A 13,998-nucleotide genomic window follows, 5' to 3' on the forward strand; every position below is an offset into this window, starting at 1 on the left:
ATGCCTGTAATCCTAGCATTTTGGGAGGCCAAGGCGAGCAGATCACTTGAGGCCAGCAGTTTGAGACCAGCCTGGCCAACATGGTGAAACCCCATCTCTACTAAAAATACAAAAAATCAGCTGGGCATGGTGGTGCCCACCTGTAGTCCCAGCTACTCGGGAGGCTGAGGCAGGATAATTACTTGAACCCAGGAGGCAGAGGTTGCAGTGAGCCGAGATCTCACCACTGCACTCCAGCCTGGGAGACAGAGCAAGACTCCCTCTCAAAAAAAAAAAAAATTCCCTGCAAAGACAGTCTGACATCAGAAAGCAGAATTATGCTACTGCCTGGATATTGGTAACAGTAATGACATATTTTGTTTGAATAATGCCAAAGGCTTTCATAGACACATCATTTGTCCAAAAAAAGGGGGAGGCCTGTGGGCGTGGTGACTCAAGCCTGTAATCCCAGCACTTTGGGAGGCCAAGGCGGGCGGATCACAAGGTCAGGAGTTCGAGACCAGCCTGGCCAACATGGCAAAACCCCATCTCTACTAAAAATACAAAATTAGCTGGGCGTGGTGGCGTGCGCCTGTAATCCCAGCTACTCAGAAGGCTGAGGCAGAGGAATCACTTGAACCCGGGAGGCAGAGGTTGCAGTGAGCCAAGATCGCGCCACTGCACTCTAGCCTGGGCAACAGAGTGAGACTCCGTCTCAGAAAAAAAAAAAAAAATGGGGGGCCTGTAAGCTCCTTTTCTCAGAGAGTTCCTCAGTCAAACACAGAAGCTCCAGCTCTTCTACCTTTGCCCAAAGTGCAGCTGAAGTGCGCACTGTGACAAGTGCAGACCACAAATGAAACCGGCATGTGGAACAAGATGGCGGTCAGTACCCTCCTGCTGCATCTGAACTTCAGTTCCTGCAGAAGTCATTCATTCCAGGATAGAAACCAATTTGAGGAGAAACAGAATTAAGTAAGTTACTAGGGGCCTAGTTAGGTGCAAGCCATTTTATTTTATACTTAAAATGATTTTTTTTTTCTTTTTACACCTTCACTGCTGGAAAAACTTGGTTTTTTAAACATAATAAAATGACTGCCAGAGGCAAATATTGCATTATTTTTGTTTCTGAATTTTCTCCCCAAAATATTAAGAAACTCAAATGTTTCTCTTTTGTTAAATTTTTTCATTTGCTATTCTTGATTTTAAAATATATACAGCTAAAATGTTAATATTAGGGTTTTCTTTAATATAGCAGAAAACTAGATTACTGCTAGATAAATAATTTCAACCTAAATGTAGGTAGCTTTTTAAGCAGGTTATCATTTTCCCAATACCCAAGAGTCAATGAGGAGACTGATGTTTTGATTTAAAGGATATACTCTCGTAATTCAAAAAATAACTCTCCTAGAAATCTGAATATTTGGCAAATGCATTTAAACATAATTCTCTTTCCATAATGACATTGCACTTTTTAAAGCTGAGGAGGAAGCTATGAATGTATTGTGGGCAGAATATACACAAATTTGAAACAAGTACCTGCCTGATCTGCTTGGCAAGTGACTAATCCCTCAACATGTGACGATCCACGCACTCTATGTGAATAAAATATTAGCTAAAAGAGCCCATACAGGCTGGGTGTGCTGGCTTACCCCTATAATCCCAGTACTTTGAGAGGCCAAGGTGGGAGGATTGCTTGAGGCCAGAGTTTGAGATGAGCCTAAGCAACACAGTGAGACATCAATTTCTGAAAATAAATAAATAAATAATTTTTCAATGTAAAAAGAGTCCATACAGTCATGAAGAGTTTATTTCAGACACAAAGTTTTTTTTTTAAATCCCTCATCAAAAGAATCAAAGAGATTATTTATCAAAGTTGTACTTACAAATTCATCTGAACTTGAACCCTGTCTGGATTCAAAGCCCAGCTCCATTGCTTACCAGCTATCAACATGGGCAAACAAATTATTTGTGCCTTAGTTATATCATCTGTTACACAGAAATAATAGTATCCACTTCATATAGTATTATCAAATAGTCAAAATGAAACTCACAGAAGCAGAGAATACAATGATGGTTACCAAGGGCTGTAGGAAGAAGGTATTGGAGAGATATTGGTCAAAAGATACAAAATTTCTGTTAAGAGGAATAAGTTCAAGAGATCTATAATCAACATGGTGACCATAGCTAATAACATGTATTGCATACTTCTAAGTGTTCTTACCAAAAAAAAAAGAGTATGTGAGATAATGCCTATATGTTAATTAGCTTGATTAACCCAAGCCACAATATATAAATATCATGTTGGTGGGGCACAGTGGCTCACACCTGGAATCCTAGCATTTTGGGAGGCCAAAACGGGCAGATGCTTGAGCCCAGGAGTTTGAAACCAGCCTGGGCAACACAGTAAAACCCTGTCTCTATTAAAAATATAAAAATTAGCCTGGCATGGTGGCATGTGCCTATAGTCCAGGCTACTAGCGAGGCTGAGGTGGGAGGATCACTTGAGCCATTGAACTCCAGCCTGGGCAACAGCCAGATCCTGTCTAAAAAAATAATAATAAAATAAAATAGTTGTTTCCCATAAATACATGCAACTTTAATTTTCCTATTTATTTTGTCAAAATAAATTAAAACTTTTTAAATCCCTCAGTAGAATCACAAAATGCCAAAATTGGAAAGGCCAGTAGAGATTATTTTTGTCAAGGTCTCTGTTTACAGATAAGAAAACTAAGGCCTTGAGGTGTTGAATAAATTGCTCAAAATCTGTGTTAGAAAATGGCAGAGGTGAAGCCAAGCTCAGGTCTCCCAATTCCTAATCCAATGAGCTTTCTAGACGATTGCAGTGCTTCTCAATTTGCCTGGCCAAAGGACAGCATGGCATTGTTAAACATACTGGAGACTCTGGCTCAACAGGGCTTTGGAAGGGTCTGGGAATCTCTAATTTTAACAAAAGTTCCAAGCAGTTCTTAAAGTTAGTCAAGTATAGGAATCACCTCGCCTCCTTAACCTGATGGTGCAATCTGACCACTCAGCTACTGTCAGTTTCTCTTAATAAATTGAGGGACTGGGATTAGAGGGGGGTACGGGCCACACAGCCACCAACATCCTCTCTAGCATGTGGTATGTGTCAATGAAAGCAAATCTTATGCCAATTTCGCCAAACATTTATGAGTAGTTAGGCACAAAAACAGCCATACAACCTATTCTTATGCAGTCAGTCAGGCACGGTGGCTCACACCAGTAATCCCAGCTCTTTTGGGAGGCCAAGGAGGGAGGATCGCTTGAGCCCAGGAGTTCCAGACCAGCCTGCACAACGTATGGAAACCTCATCTCTTTTTAAATTAAAAAAAAAAGAAGAAGAAGTGCAGTGAACACTCTGTCTTTAGAACTCTGACAAGTGCCTTGCATTCTGAGGAAGAAGCAAAGATATTCTGACATCAGGACCAGCCACCCTCTGGTTAGGTGAGGGGACAGTCTGTTGTGAGGTATGAGAATGCATCTCAACACCTAAAATACTCCTCAGAACCATGAGCCTACTGTGTCTGCCAAATTCTCAGTCCTGTTTATGCAAAGACTGTATTTGCAAATGTACAATGATAAATATGTACAATTATTATGTATCAATTAAAAAGTAATAAATGTGGATAATATAACCTGGCCTTCCCTCCTATCTCACAAGGTTTTTAATCAAGTAATAAATATGAATGATACTTTTTCAATCATAAAATAGTCTTAATTATAAAAAGAAACAAATTATGAACTTCGAAAAGTTCACTGTGCTAAGTAAAAAAAGCCAGGCACATGATTCCATCTGTATGAAATGTCCAGAAAAGTCAAATCTATAGAGGCAGAAACTAGATCAGTGGTTGCCTAGGAATGGGAGGGTTGACAGGAAATGGGGAATAACTAGTTATGAGTATGGGGTTTCTTTTGGGGTGATAAAAATGTTCTAAAATTGTGGTAATGGTTGCACAACTCTGTGAATACACTAAAAACCCCTAAATTGTACACTTTTTTTTTTTTGGACACAGAGTCCTGCTCTATCTCCCAGGCTGGGGTGCAGTGGCGCCATCTCGGGTCACTGCAATATCCACCTCCTGGGTTCAAGTCATTCTCATGCCTCAGCCTCCCAAGTAACTGAGATTACAGGCATGTGCCCCTATGCCCAGCTAATTTTTGTATTTTTAGTAGAGACAGAGTTTCGCCATGTTGGCCAGGCTGGTCTCGAACTCCTGGCCTCAAGTGATCGGCCCACCTTGGCCTCCCAAAGTACTGTAATTACAGGTGTGAGCCACTCCACCCGGCCAAACAGTATGCTTTAAGTGGGTGAATTGTATGGTGTGTAAATTTTATTTCAACAAAACTATTTTTAAAGAGAAAGAAAACCCAATCACACAGGGCTTAAAAATAAAAACAGGGGCCAGGCGCAGTGGCTCACGCCTGTAATCTCAGCACTTTGGGAGGCCGAGGCGGGTGGATCACGAGGTCAGGAGTTCAAGACCAGCCTGGTCAAGATGGTGAAACCCCATCTCTACTAAAAATACAAAAATTAGCCAGGCATGGTGGTGGGCATCTGTAATCCCAGCTACTCAGGAGGATAAGGCAGGGAATTGCTTGAACCCGGGAGGCAGAGGTTGCAGTGAGCTGAGATCGCGCCACTGCACTCCATCCCGGGTGACAGAGTAAGGCTCCATCTCAAAAAAATTAAAATAAAAATAAAAAAATAAAAACAGACTATTTGATCGAGTGTCTATTGATTTCTGCTTAGCAAAGTCTGTTTTGATGTTTACAGAGCCAAGATGTAACTATTCACATTGCTGGCTGTTGTCACTATTTTCCATGAGAACTTACTGTGTCAGCAAAATTAATGAAGTCTGACTTTTACAGACAGGAGCAGAGATTGGTGGTTAAGCACTAAACATTAAAGGCAGAAAGTTTACATTTTTATTTTTGTAAAGTAATTGTCTTGATCACTTACATTGGTAGCAGTATTGTATTTTTAGTATTGTATTTTTGTACTTGTACTTAGTATTGTATTTAGTACTGTATTTTTAGTAGGGACGGGGTTTCGACATATTGGCCAGGCTAGTCTTGAGCTCCTGGCCTCAACTGATCCACCTGCCTCAAAAGATCCATCCTCCTTCCTCCCTAAGGTTTTTATAGTTATTCTTCCTGACAGTAAGCACTAAGTCACTAAGTATTAATTCAATTCAAACATCTATTGAGCTATCACATCCAGGCATTGTTCTAAACTCTAGAAAAACAAAGACTCGGCCATCCTGGACCTCAAAGGTCCTGCTGTCTGGCAGAGGGGTGCAGAAGTCCCCTTGGTAAATGTGGTGATCGAGGTGAACCAATGCCATGGGAACAGCCCCTCAACCTGGGGGTGTCAGGGAAAGAAAGTAGGAGTCTTCAATGAACAGAATAATAACATGCATTCTCCCCAAGGCATGACAAAAAATTATTTTGGATAACTTTCTACCCATGAGATTTTGAGGAATGGCAAACTTGATGAAATACCTCTCAGGATCATTGAGGCCAGCAGGGCCAGCCCACAGGACTAAAATACTGTCTCTGTATTGCAAAGAGTGTTTATACATTTTTTTAAATTGTTCCACTGACATTCTCACATCCTTTCTTATGGTAGAAAGCTATTATTGGTCACTGAAATATGCTGTCCCCAACTGCTAGAGGCTTTTGGTAAACTGCTGGATTCTGTTAATTGCTCCTGGGGAGACTCATTAAATGGTTTATCTGACAAGAAGAGTGGAATTAACGGTCACAGTTATCCTTAGGACTGTTTAAGGAACAGATCTAAACTTTGCTCCCCATTTCCACACCTTTTTTTTTTTTTTTTTTTTTGAGACAGTCTCGCTAATTTTTGTATTTTTGGTAGAGACGGGGTTTCGCCATATTGGCCAGGCTGATCTTGAACTCCTAGCCTCAAATGATCCGCCCACCTTGGTCTCCCAAAGTGCTGGGATTACAGGCATGAGCCACTGTGCCTGGCTCCACACTCTTCTAAAGGGAAGGAACACAGGCAGTGGGACGACAGGCGAAACAATCAGAAGGTTTGGGCTTCAGGCCCGGATGTGTCATTACCCACAGCCTAACCTGGGGTGAATTAACTGCAATGCTGTTGGACTGGATTTCCTCTCTGGGTAAGAGTTTACGAAATGGATGGCCTTTATGGTCAATTCCAAGTCTAAAAGTCTAGCCATCCATACTAATGGAGTATGATATTCTGAAGACCTGCCTAAAATGGCAGAACAACTTCAAACTGTAGTTTTTACACAGGAACAAGGTTTGAGGCATTGTTTTAAAAGAATCCTAACAGATGGTAATGCATAGGCATTTCACTGCTTTTAAGCATATAAAAAAGCAAAGTGTGTGAAGGTGAAAGAAACCACAAAAATTAATGTCTTGATAGTCAGCTTTCTTCTCTACATGTACATTTATATTCAGGCATAATTATATTCAATAAAAAGCCTTCTTGCATGATTATTAAAAAAAAAAAATGGGGCCACGTGTGGTAGCTCACGCCTGTAATCCCAGCACTTTGGGAGGTCAAGGCAGGTGGATCACCTGAGGTTGGGAGTTAAAGACCAGCCTGACAAACATGGCGAAACCCCCACTAAAAATACAAAAATTAGCCGGGCGTGGTGGCGGGCGCCTGTAATCCCAGGTACTCTAGAAGCTGAGGCAGGAGGATTGCTTGAACCCAGGAGGCGGAGGGTGCAGTGAGCTGAGATTGCACCACAGCACTCCAGCCTGGAAGACAGGTATGAAATCACAACCACTTAAGATTCAAACAAACTTGTGAAAAGTTTTGAAAAGAGTTATTTCAGTTGCTGTAATTAGAACAACCTTAGTTAATATGGAGAATTTGGGGGATTTCTGGCTATGGACAGTAGCCTATTGGGGCATATGTACTAAAGAACAGAGAAAAGTGATACATTTAAATGTAAGACCAAACTAGTAAAGGAAGGAGTTCTTGACCTTCAGGGAGTTTCCTCTTGTTTTTTAATTCCCACAATAGATCAGTTCACCTATCAATCAGATCTCCCTCATCACATTCTTTGTCAAGGGTAAAATTCTGGTTCTCCCACGTACCTACACCCTAGACAGAAAACGCATAGAAGCAACTCGTGATTGCCGCGTAGACCATGACATCCTACTAGGACAGTGTATCCTACCATATGCATGAAGTCATCACTCACATTAAGTAGATATATTCTGATTATGTCAACAACCTTATGAGATCACTTTCATTCCTCCCCACTGATTTTTTTTTCTTGGAGGGGGAGGCTCTCCCAGGTTGGGAACTGTCCACAATTCATATGAATGTGTTGACGGCACAATCAAAGAGATGAACGCAAAAATGTAAAACTGCCACGAATTAATTATACAACTTGGAGAAAGATGTATTATAGCAAGCAATCTCACTGAAATTAAATAATTGAAAATTTTGAACTCTTAGGCTGTAAGGTAGTTAAAATATAGCTAAGTTTTTCTAGCTAGCTGGAAAACGAGCTATTCGAGATCGCATATGAAGTGATTCTAGGAGAAAAAACTATTTCATCCAGAGCTGCTGAAATCTAGGCGTGTGTTACACCAACATCTCCCCTCCCACCCAGCAACCCATCAACCATCTCCAATTTATTCTTTACACTTAGGATTATGACCAAGTTCACGTACTTAAAAGGGAGAAACCACAGAGACATCACACTGAAAGTTTCTCTGCTTTGGGCCAGCAGGAAATTCCAGTTGCTTCATTCACCGGAGCCAGTTAAGCTGCTGAAATGAAATGGATCATCGGAGAGATCACTATATCAGGACATAGACTTGACTTTCAGGGTTGGAGGAAGCCAGACAAAGATGAATGGGATTCAGAGCCTGAACTCAAGGTCAAGGTCTTCTGAATCACAAAGAGCTGGTGGGTCAGTCTGGGAGAAGAAAGAAAATTCTGCGCCAAATGGGAAAACCCTTAAAGTCTGCATAGTTTTGCTTGTCGGTAAGAACGCAGGTAGGCGGCGGGAAGAGAGGTGGCAAGCAGCCCCAACGCTCGCCGAGATCCCCAGGGTTTTACAAACGGATCGTCCTGAAGTCTCCAAAACTGTAACTACTATATGCCCAAATTTATATTCTCCCCTGGCTTTTCCAACAGGCTACCTGCCTGTGACCATTTTCCCACGACCTTGGCTCCTCCTCTGTCTACAGCGCCCCGGGGTCTCCCAAACAGACAGACACAGACAGACAGAAGGAGCAGACAAGGGGACTGTCCAATTCCCACCCTCCGCGCCCACTCTCTCGAGGTAGCCAAGACCCTCCAGGAGTCCGAGAGTCACAGAGCGCTCTGCGCCTCTGCCACCTGCCCAGCCTCCCGCTGGGGTCCGGCAGTCCCCACTGGAGACCCCGACATCGCGGGGCTCCGCGGCCCCCGCGCCGACCCAGGGCCGCCAGGGGGCGGGCGGGAGCAGCTCTCCGGGTGCCTCCCCCGCCGGTTCCCCTCCCCCGGCCCGCCGGCCACTCACGGATTTTCACTCGGCGGTGGTCCAGGCGCGCAGCGGCGGCTTGCAGGGCGTCGAGGCGGCGGTGCAGCGCGGCGGTGCGGTGGCCCAGCGCGGCCGCCTGGCCCTCGAGCTCGCCGAAGATGTCCCCGGCGCAGCGCGACAGGTCGGCCAGCTGCGCCAGCAGGCAGCCCAGGGCATGCGAGCTGACCTGCTCCAGCGAGCGGAAGAGCGGCGCGCCCGCAGCCCCGGCCCCCGCCGCCTCGGGCCGGCGCAGCCGCGCGGGCTCCAGGGTCCTCTGGTGGAAGGGCATGGCGGGGGCGGGCCGGCGGCGCGGGATCCCTCAGTCCGCCCCCCGTCGGCGCGGGGCGCCAGCCTGCATCCAACACAAAGGAAGTCCCGGGCAGCGGCGGGGCGCCGAGGGAAGCCTGGCGGCCCCTGCCCGCAGGGGAGAGGCCGGGCGGGCAGGAAGGACGGACGGACGGACGGGCGCGCGGGCGAGCGGGCACCCGGGCGGCGCGGGGCAGGACTGGGGTCCGAGCCGCGGCTGCCTGGCGCCCGGCGGCGTTCCTCCACCCGCAGGGCTTCGCGGGCCGCGCGGCGAGAGGAAGTTCCAGGGGCAGCTCTGGGCGGCGGCGGCCGCGGCGGCGAGGGGAGCCGCGAGTCCCGCTGAAGTTTGCAGGCGGGCAGGAAAGCGCCGGCTGCTCCTTCCCTCCCTCCGGATTGGAGAGGGAGGAGGAAGCGAGGGAAGTGCCGCCGACACCGGGCGAGAGGGAGGGGAGGCGAAAGAAAGGAAAGGGGGAGGAGAAAAGGGCCGGCCCGGGAACCACCTGCGGCTCCCGCGGCCGCCGCGCCCAGCGCCCGCAGCCAGTGGCGGCCCCGGCGCCTCAGCGCACCCTGCCGGGGCGGGCGCGGGCGCACAGTCCCGGGACGCCCACGTCGCCGCCCCGACTCCCCTTGGCAGCCCCCAGGTGGTGGGGCAGAGCCCTCGCCCGCCCCCCGGGCCGGGGTGGAGCGCAGTGCGGGCGCCGGGAAGGCGGAGGCGCCAGGACGACCGCGGCCAGCTCCGCTCGCTCTGCTCACCTGCGCCCCTGCCCACGGCGCTCCGCAGTCAGGAGCGCCCCGCCCCGCGGGGAACGCCCCGGGCCCCTCGGGGTCCCCCTGGTCTCTCCTACTTCCCTTCTGGAAGGTGGCCAACACTTCTGGGCCGCCCGGGTGGACCTCAAAGAGAACGTCTTTAAATGTCCAGTGGCCAAGGGTTCTGTAGCCGACTAGGAGTCAGCGTCCGAATCGGAACAACTCAAGACCTCTTTTCAGGGGGCGTCCAGTGAGTTTTTTTCAGCAAGGTGACTCCCCCTGTGGCTGCCTGCTACTACAGCTGGAAAGGTCCAAGCTGAAATGTGACTAATCTGAGTTTCTTCCACCAAGCATGTTAGTTAGGGGTGGAGGACTAGAACCTAGAACCCTGAATTCGAGCCTGGAAGATATGTAAGCCACATGCTATTGAGATCGTGGTCATGGGACACCCGCTAACACAAACCTTCTGGTAGGAAGTTTTTGAGAAGACTGGGTCCAATATCCCCAAGCTAAAATCCCACTGGCCCATCGCTGTGTTTGCTCAGAAAAGGAATCTGGGTTCTTTGGTTTCTGCTTTCCAGTTGACCCTGGTTGCTCCTCTGTTTTACGGCATTTTGGGAGTCAGTCTCCCAGAGCAGCGCTGATTGTAATGAGAAGCGCGTTCCCTCTCTGGGGGACAGGAGCAGTGGGAGAAAAATGGGCCTGGGAAAGAGCTCCTCCAAATAAAACTTATTCGACAGATACGGGTTATGGTGGTGATGGTGGTGGTGGTGGTGGTGGTGGTGGTGGTGGTGGTGGTGTTTTGGTCTTTATCCTGTTGTACAGCGCCTCATTTTTTACAATGTGGGCCAGTAACTATTTCGTATCACCTACTCTGACCACCTTCAGGGTTGTTATGAGGCTCAAAGGAACTGCTGCTGTGAAAAAACATGCTTTGCAATTTATGAAGCACTGGATAAACATCAGGAACGGTATAAAAGCATGCTGCTTACTCAAGAAATACTAGTTGAGTGCCTGTGTGTTGGGCACTGGCTAGAGATAAGGTAATGTGCAAAGCTGGCTCTGTCCCTGCCATCATGAGACTCTCGTGTAGTGGACCATGCATAACATTTTTAAATTATATACAATATGGCCGAGCGCCGTGGCTCACGCCTGTAATCCCAGCACTTTGGGAGGGCGAGGAGGGCGGATCGTCTGAGGTCAGGAGCTTGAGACCAGCCTGGCCAACATGGTGAAACCCCGTCTCTACTAAAAATACAAAAATTGGCCGGGCGTGGTGGTGGGGGCCTGTAATCCCAGCTACTCTGGAGGCTGAGGCAGGAGAATCGCTTGAACCCGGGAGGCAGAGGTTGCAGTGAGCCGAGATCGTGCCGTTGCACTCCAGCCTGGGCAACAGAGCCAGACTCTGTCTCAAAAAAAAAAAAAAAATTACGTACAATATAATTTGCCTATTTAAAGTGTATAACTCAGTGCTTTTTAGTATATTTACAATGTTGTGCAAACATCACCATAATCACTTTCAGAACATTTTAATCACACCAGTCTCAAAAAAACAGTTCTCTTTAGTACTCAGTTCCCTCCCTCCCAAACCATCACTAGCCAATTGCAACCACTCATGTGTCTATGGATTTGCCCATTGTAGAGGTTTCATATCAATGAAATCATACATATGTGATTGTTTGTGACTGGCTTCTTTCACTTAGTGTGATGTTTTCAAAGTTTATCCATGGAGTAGCATGGATCAGTTTTGATTCTTTTTTTAAGGCTGCATAATATCCCATTGTTTGGATATGCCACATTTTGTTTATCCATTCATCAGTTAATGGACATTTGGGGGTCCACTTTTTGGCTCTCATGATTAATGCTGCTGTGAACATGTGTGTACAAGTTTTTGTGTGGACGTGTGTTTTCATTTCTCTTGGGTACATACCGAGGAGTGGAATTGATGAGTCATGGTGCCAATCTGTTTTCCGAAGTGACTGCACCATTTTACCTCCCAACCAGCAATGTATGAGGGTTCCAGTTTCTTCACATCCTCGGCAACACTAATTTTTATGTCTTTTTTATTACAGCCATTCTAGTGGGTATAATACCTCATTGTGGATTCGATTTGCATTTTCCTGATAGCTAGTGATAATGAGCATCTTTTCATGACTTTATCAGCTACCTATCTTCTTTGGAAAAAGATAACATTGTAGAAATGTCTGTTCAGATTCTTGGCCATTATTAAATCAAATTTTTGTCCATTTCTTATCAAGATGTAATAGATCCTTGAATATTCTAGATACAAGTCCCTTAGGTGTAACATTTACTTCCTGATTGCTTTAACAGTCTATTGTGGGTTTTTTGTTTTTTGTTTTGAGATGCAGTCTCGCTCTGTCACCCAGGCTGGAGTGCAATGGCAGGATCTTGGCTCACTGTAACCTCTGTCTCCTGGGTTCAAGCGATTCTCCTGCCTCAGCCTCCCATGTAGCTGGGATTACAGGTGCCTGCCACCACGCCCAGCTAATTTTGTATTTTTAGTAGAGATGGATTTCACCATGTTGGCCCGGCTGGTCTTGAACTCCTGACCTCAGGTGATCCACCCACCTCAGCTTCTCAAAGTGCTGGGATTACAAGCGTGAGCCACAGCACCCGGCCCAGCATTGTTCTTTAGTTTATTCCCTCTTCTGTTCCCTTGAGACTTTCCCATTGGTTTGAAAAGAATTATGATTTAGCCACATAAACTAATAAAAAGAGAGCAAGCATATTTTTGTAAATTTGTAATCCTGGGGCAATATCAATAGAATTTTTTTTATAAAATGAATGATTTCACTACTCCAGAAGCGGAATGTAAACTCTATACATAACCAGAACATGGAATTAACAGGACTCATGGGTGTATCCATAAAAGCAACTGAATTTTTAGTCTTCTGCTGTCCCGTTAATAATCTGTTCCATGAGGGTAGTTCTTCCTCTTCCACAGAATGAAACTCAGGCAGTCCCATAACTTTTTTATTCTCTCAGGTAATAGAAAATCCTGTTACTTTAAGAGGAAAAACCCTGCTCTTAATTCAGTAATTCAAATCTTGTCCCCTTCCCCAACAGGGTCTCCTATGGACAGAAGTGCGGGCAAGGAGCTTTGTTCCTCCCCGATGTCACCCTCCCACAGCCCACTTGCTAGCAGGCGAGAGAGGGGTGGAGGCCGGCAGTAAGGCATGTACTGAACTGGACCTCTGGTGGAATGGCATCACCCACGCTGGGCTTGGTGGGTATTTGAAAGTGACTCTTCCGTGAACACTGTTGTGAGCCCTCACTGGGAATGTTTGGCCATGCTTCCTGACGCTGGCAATGAATTTTCTCTAGCTGCTTATTCTACCCCAACCTTGGTTTTCCTTCTGTCCCCTCCATGCAGACTCTTACCATCAGGGTCCTGCCAACCCTTCAGTGAGACTTTTTCCAAAGAATCCCTTTTAAAATGACCTCAAGCTGACCTTCCTGCTGCAGATTCCACATATGGTATCTGAGACTCACACAGTGTGGTTGGAAGATAGTACAGTGACCTCCCAGGCACAGCCCGCTGCCAGCCCTCCACTGGCTGCCCTAGGATGCTGGCCTTCCTCCGATGGGAGTCGGGCCCAGTCTGCTGTCAGCCAGGAGAAGCCAGCAAGCTCCCTGCGAGGCCTGGAGGAGCCCTTCTCACTCAGCTTGGTGTTCGATGCCAGTGCCCCCGCCCATTGTGGGGTGAGGGTGGGACTCTCAGCACAGCCCTGTCCAAATAAATCCTCTAAAGCCCTCTTCCATCTGCAGTCACTTGAGTCTTTTGTAGCCTGTGTGATTGAGCATCTAAGCAGTCCTCAGCTATTTACTTTGAAATTTCGTAAGTGATTTTGGTATCTGTCATTTCTTGATGCATCAGTCACAACTCCCCATCTAACATCCCATTAAATAATATATAAAACAGAACAAAAACGTTGTGCCAACTTCTTCCAAGAAGAATTTAATGTCACTTCCTAAGTTAAGCAGTTGGGCCCTGTCCCATGACTGTTCATCTCTGCTCAATAGTCATCAAGAGCCGAGAAAGAAGAAAGGAGCCCTGGGGGCCTAAGCTGTGTGTGTGTGTGTGTGTGTGTGTGTGTGTGTGTGTGTGTGTGATTATGAGAAACACTCTCCATTCTGTTTTTCATTAATATCTAAAGGGAAATTCTATTAAATCAATTCCAAGACCAAAAATTGTGGACATTTGTGTGTTTTTTAAAGACACTAAAAACAAGTGGAATGTACAGATAGACTATATTATTTCCCAACTTTTTGATATATAGTACAAATTGTTCCTGAATTAAAAGTCTAATGATTGATACATTTTTTGTATTATCTTACCTGCTAGGGAAAAAAAAAATTGCCATGATGCGAAAAAGATGCAACAGGCACCGTGGGGTATAGCGTGTAGCAG

General features: G+C 46.2%; 2 protein-coding genes across 5 annotated transcripts in view; one reads left to right on the forward strand and one right to left on the reverse strand.

The window, feature by feature from the left end:
- Positions 1 to 8,856, reverse strand: part of NHSL1 (NHS like 1) — a 274,952-nt gene extending 266,096 nt beyond the window's left edge. The window contains exon 1 of one of the 2 annotated variants that reach the window (XM_057302599.2): positions 8,514 to 8,856. In XM_057302599.2, coding sequence (XP_057158582.2) covers positions 8,514 to 8,802 — 289 coding nt within the window. In that variant the 5' untranslated portion in view covers positions 8,803 to 8,856. The remainder of the gene's footprint in view (positions 1 to 8,513) is intronic. The other variant, XM_063605470.1, reaches the window with a different exon arrangement.
- LOC100969011 (uncharacterized) lies at positions 7,718 to 13,766 on the forward strand. 3 transcript variants are annotated; one of them, XM_063605472.1, is made up of 3 exons: positions 7,718 to 7,993; positions 12,654 to 12,813; positions 13,053 to 13,766. In XM_063605472.1, the coding sequence occupies exons 2-3, from the start codon at positions 12,790 to 12,792 to the stop codon at positions 13,431 to 13,433; spliced, it is 405 nt and encodes a 134-aa protein (XP_063461542.1). In that variant the 5' UTR covers positions 7,718 to 7,993; positions 12,654 to 12,789; the 3' UTR covers positions 13,434 to 13,766. The 3 variants fall into 3 exon arrangements, 2 of the variants coding, with proteins under 2 accessions (XP_063461542.1, XP_063461541.1); XR_010112520.1 differs by lacking the exon at positions 7,718 to 7,993 and adding an exon at positions 8,526 to 8,655 and having other exon boundaries at positions 12,961 to 13,346; XM_063605471.1 differs by lacking the exon at positions 7,718 to 7,993 and adding an exon at positions 8,526 to 8,655.
- The last annotated feature ends 232 nt before the right edge of the window (positions 13,767 to 13,998 follow it).

The sequence above is a fragment of the Pan paniscus genome, chromosome 5 (assembly GCF_029289425.2).
Source record: "Pan paniscus chromosome 5, NHGRI_mPanPan1-v2.0_pri, whole genome shotgun sequence".
In the NCBI taxonomy this organism is placed as follows: domain Eukaryota; kingdom Metazoa; phylum Chordata; class Mammalia; order Primates; family Hominidae; genus Pan; species Pan paniscus.